General features: G+C 53.7%; 1 protein-coding gene across 1 annotated transcript; it reads left to right on the forward strand.

Moving 5' to 3' along the window:
* Window positions 1-623: 623 nt before the first annotated feature.
* On the forward strand, window positions 624-4,066 carry LOC123079877 (tubby-like F-box protein 3). The gene is made up of 6 exons (XM_044502703.1): window positions 624-913; window positions 1,812-1,877; window positions 1,963-2,369; window positions 2,495-2,582; window positions 2,882-3,014; window positions 3,103-4,066. Exons 3-6 carry the CDS (start codon window positions 2,004-2,006, stop codon window positions 3,863-3,865), a joined length of 1,350 nt encoding a protein of 449 aa, XP_044358638.1. The 5' UTR covers window positions 624-913; window positions 1,812-1,877; window positions 1,963-2,003; the 3' UTR covers window positions 3,866-4,066.
* The last annotated feature ends 545 nt before the right edge of the window (window positions 4,067-4,611 follow it).

Consider the following 4,611-nt stretch of genomic DNA (forward strand, 5'->3'; position numbering starts at 1 on the left):
CCACTCTGCCCCTACCGCTACGCGCAAAGGCGCGTACACGATGACCATGTTGACGCCGTGATCGATGAATCTGGAAGCATCACAATGCGGACATCTTCAAAGGCGCACGCCCAAACATTGCCAGCCTCCTCGACACGGTCGAGGTGGGGGCTAGGTTGTGGGTGCAGGTGGACGCTACCGGGCTCGCAGATCTACCGTCTGAACACTTAGGGGCATGGCCTTTTCTCGATATATAAGATAAAGTTGTATCATGAAATGATTTAACATGTAAGCTAAACCCGTTGATCCAGTGAACGCTGCACGTTTCAAGCCCACGAGCTCGGCGCGTGCCTGTACGGTGCTCGGTGTCTGTAAAGAAAAAGTTGGTCACGCAGTGGATACCGTCCCGTTTCTGGTGGCGCCGGCTCGGCGGTGCACGCTGCACGCACACACCGCACCAGACACCACCCTCACCTGCACGCCGCATGCCCTCCCCTCCGCTTTTGGTGCCGTGGACGCCGGGGCAAGGCAAGGCAGCTAGCCACCTAGCTCACCGGGCCCGACCCGACGCCGTTAGAATAGCATAGCAGGGACGGGGACGGCCCCCCGACGGAACGGAAAAGGCGCGGTCAACTCGCTCGACCCACCCCACCACCGCCACACCGGATAAACAAACCGGAGCCCAGCGCCCCGCCCCGCCCCGCTCCTTTCCTCATTCATTCATCTCTCTCCCTCTCCCATCTCCCCTCGCCTTCTTCACACAGCGCGCACGCGGCGCAGCCGAGAGAGCACGCGAGGAGGAGAGGTAGCCGGCGCTCGGAGCTCGCAGAGGCTAACCCGGAACCGTCCAGCGGGAGTGGCCTGGCCTGGCCCTGGCGCGTGCCCGTCCTGTGCGTCCGGGAGCTGTGGCGGCGCCGGCTCGGCTGAATGCGATGTGAGCTCCGGTCCTCCCTTCCCCCCCGGGCGGCTCTGGGTCGATTTTGCCTGGTTTCCGTGGGTTTTGTGGGGTTCTGTTTTTGTGCGGGTTGTGTTCTGAGTGTGTTCCGTGAGTGGCGGCGCGGCGATGGCGTGGCCCTCGGGGTCGCCGGATCGGTAGATCGTACCCTCTCTGGTTCCGTAGATGCGCGCGTTCTCCGGGGCGAATTCTCGCGGAAGAGCGTGGACTTTTGGGCCGTCTCCCTCAGAATTTATTTGTTTTTCTTACATTGCAGGGGTTGAGCAGAGGAACCAGTTGTACTTCTATATTTTTCAAAACTGGGCTTGTTTATTATGTTATCTTTCTACAGTATAATATGCTATACGATACGTACATCCTAGTATTAAACTTGCTAGTATGCTAGTTTATGTATTAGTATTAGCGTGAAGAGAAAACGAAGAGAGGGCTATGGTTTGGTTCTGCAAGGCACAATATTTCATTTCATCTTCAAAATGCAATAGAAATTGGCGGCAACTAATTGGGATGGTTTCATTTCATCTTCATTTCTTGGTGCTACGTTCCCCCACAGCTTCCACGGGAAGTTAACTCTCACACAAAAAACATGTGACGTGCCCTCCGGTAGCCAAACTGTCATTTCTCAGCACTGTGCATGCATTTTTAGGCAGTTTTCCGAAACTTCCAGCTGTCTTGCGCTTACAGTGACGTCTGGTTTATATGTATGTAGCCAAAAAGTGTGTTCTTGCGCCATGAGCAATTTGTGGGTTCAGGGGTTCCTCTTTGATTGCTAGTTAGGCCTACCTAGTTGTTACACAGTCACTGTGAGCCTATCTCAATCAAATCCGTCAGTGTTAGTAATCCTGCCTTGTTTGCTTATGGAGATTTTTTGTTCTCACAGGGACAGCTCGTAGCGGCTGCTTCAGTCATGCGCTTTCTGGCGGTCTAATCTTTCCGAGGAGGCGCGGTAATCTACTTGTTCATTGTTCTATGATTCTATCAACTGGAGCAGCTAAAAGATTGTTGGTAACCTTGTTTATTTCCAATTGCAGGCAGTATCGTATGCCTTACTATCTGGCATTGGCTGGCTTAGATGTCGTTTCGTAGCATAGCTCGTGATGTTAGGGATGGTTTCGGTAGCTTGTCGAGACGGAGCTTTGATGTGACAATCGCAAGCCTTTACGGTCTTACTGGGCACCACAAGGGGAAGGCTCAGAGCTCACTGGATGACTTCCTCGATCCAGCTCCTGTAATTCAAGAGAGCCGGTGGGCAAGTCTTCCTCCTGAGCTCCTCCAAGATATCATAAGGAGACTGGAGGCTGATGAGAGTACCTGGCCATCCAGGAAGCATGTCGTCTGCTTCGCGGCTGTTTGTAAGACATGGAGGGAAATGTGCAAAGAGATTGTGCTGAGCCCTGAGTTCTCTGGGAAGCTTACGTTCCGAGTCTCTCTAAAGCAGGTAAAGGGAAAAAAAGAGATACCGACATCCTTTGCTGAAAGTACCTACTACTATTATACTAAAACCGTGAGCAGTGGACATCTTTCCTTGTGCTTCATACGCTACAACTTTTGTTGTTTTGACAGCCTGGTCCTCGAGATGGAATGATTCAATGTTTTATAAAGAGGAACAAATCAAAATCCACCTATCAGCTCTACCTGTGCCTTACCAATGGTATGTCATGCTTCCCTCATTTGTACTAGCAATGCTCATCAGTTGTACATTTTTTTTCTGTGTATGGTGGTTTATTATCTCACTGAGATATAGTCGAGGTCTGGAGGATGAAAACATAACCAGTCTCAAATATTTCATAATGTTTGAGTGCTTTAATCGACTGATCTGCCTCGTTTCATGCAAACCTTTCTGGTTCTGACTTCTGAACATGGGAAATGTTTTTCTGTATGAAGTGATCAAATGCCTGAATTATCTCCTCCCACTTAATCAAATGTGCTGAATCTTTTTCTTTTGAGCAGTTGTTACTGCAGAAACTGGCAAGTTCCTCTTATCTGCTAAACGGAACCGCAAGACATCTTGCACAGAGTATGCCATCTCAATGGACTCTGCCAACACCTCAAGATCGAACAGAACCTACATTGGAAAGCTGAGGTAATTAATACTTACTAGGTTTATGGAAGAAAAACTTTTGACATTCTGCTTGTTTGGGAGTGTGACACCAAGCTTACCATTTTTCCAGGTCAAACTTCCTCGGCACAAAGTTTTTAATCTACGACACGCAGCCCCCGTACAACGGGGCCGTAGTCCCACCTGTTGGAAGGAGCAGCAGAAGGTTCAACTCAACAAGGGTCTCTCCGAAGGTGCCTGCCGTCAGTTACAACATAGCCCAGGTGACATACGAGCTGAATGTTCTTGGCACGAGAGGGCCTAGGCGGATGCGCTGCATCATGCACTCCATACCGGCCTCCTCGGTCGAGCCCGGCGGCGTCGTCCCCGGCCAGCCGGAGCAGATCGTGCCTCGAGCCCTGGGGGACTCGTTCCGCAGCATCACGTCCTTCTCCCAGTCGTTCCGCAGCAGCGCCACCTTCTCCAGGTCCATCATGGACCAGTCCATGGACTTCAACAGCGCGCGCTTCTCCGAGATCAGCGGCGGCGGGATGACGGACGGCGACGGCGAGGGCGAGGTCAAGGAGCGGCCGCTGGTGCTCCGCAACAAGCCCCCGAGGTGGCACGAGCAGCTGCAGTGCTGGTGCCTCAACTTCCGCGGCCGCGTGACCATCGCCTCGGTGAAGAACTTCCAGCTCACCGCCGCGTCGAACCCGCCGCCGGCGGGCGCCCCGACGCCCTCGCAGCCCGGCCCGGTCGACCCGGAGAAGGTCATCCTGCAGTTTGGGAAGGTCGCGAGGGACATGTTCACCATGGACTACCGCTACCCTCTGTCGGCGTTCCAGGCGTTCGCCATCTGCCTCAGTAGCTTCGACACGAAACTGGCCTGTGAATAATTCGTGACACCAAGACCGAAGCGAAAGCGAAGAAGAAGGGGGCGCCGGCGCAGATGATCCGACGACGGCGCCCTGGTTCCTTAGGTTGTTGTAGATCGTGTTCGCGTTTCGCCGTCGTGTTTTTCCTGCTTGTAATTGTGCTTGCTGCTGTAGTAATTTGAACCGGACGTATCATACATGAAAAGCATGTGATTCTTGGCCTGCCTGCCCTCTCTCTTCCATGATACGACGTGCACCCGTCCACGCAGGCATCCACCGATCCATCATCCATGGTGCAATGTAACATGCCCTGGCAGTGCCACACAATAATAAGAAGAAAGTTACGTACCATTGACCAACTGTCCTGTGCGCTTTCCGAAACAATGCAGGAAACAAAAGCTGGCGTGGGGCTCCCGTTCTGCGCCCCCGGCGTCGCCCGAATTGTGCGAGTCCTGTCGCTCTCGCCGGCCCCGAGGCGGAAGGAGAGGAAGGCTCGGCATGGCGTGCCGCTTTTATTAGTGGCCATGGTCAGTCACGGAGACGGAGGGCCGGTGACCACGCCTGAGCTGTGCTATGCTATGCAAGTGCGGGTTAATCATTGCCTGCGGGATGTCGACGCCCCTTCCGATGGCGCGCTGGTCACACAGGACAAAACAGTGCCTGCCGCGCTGCGCGCCCGACGGGGGCAACGGCATCGTCTCACATGGGGGGCTGCCTGCCTTTTCCCGTCTCCTTGAGTGAGTGTGCATGCCATGCCAACATCTTTT

The sequence above is a fragment of the Triticum aestivum genome, chromosome 3D (assembly GCF_018294505.1).
Source record: "Triticum aestivum cultivar Chinese Spring chromosome 3D, IWGSC CS RefSeq v2.1, whole genome shotgun sequence".
Lineage (NCBI taxonomy): Eukaryota > Viridiplantae > Streptophyta > Magnoliopsida > Poales > Poaceae > Triticum > Triticum aestivum.

Coding starts and splice junctions, on each gene's coding strand:
- LOC123079877 (XM_044502703.1), top strand. CDS start 2,004: ATGTCGTTTCGTAGCATAGCTCGTGATGTTAGGGATGGTTTCGGTAGC. Junction 2,370..2,494: donor TCCGAGTCTCTCTAAAGCAG/GTAAAGGGAAAA, acceptor TTGTTTTGACAG/CCTGGTCCTCGAGATGGAAT. Junction 3,015..3,102: donor ACCTACATTGGAAAGCTGAG/GTAATTAATACT, acceptor CCATTTTTCCAG/GTCAAACTTCCTCGGCACAA.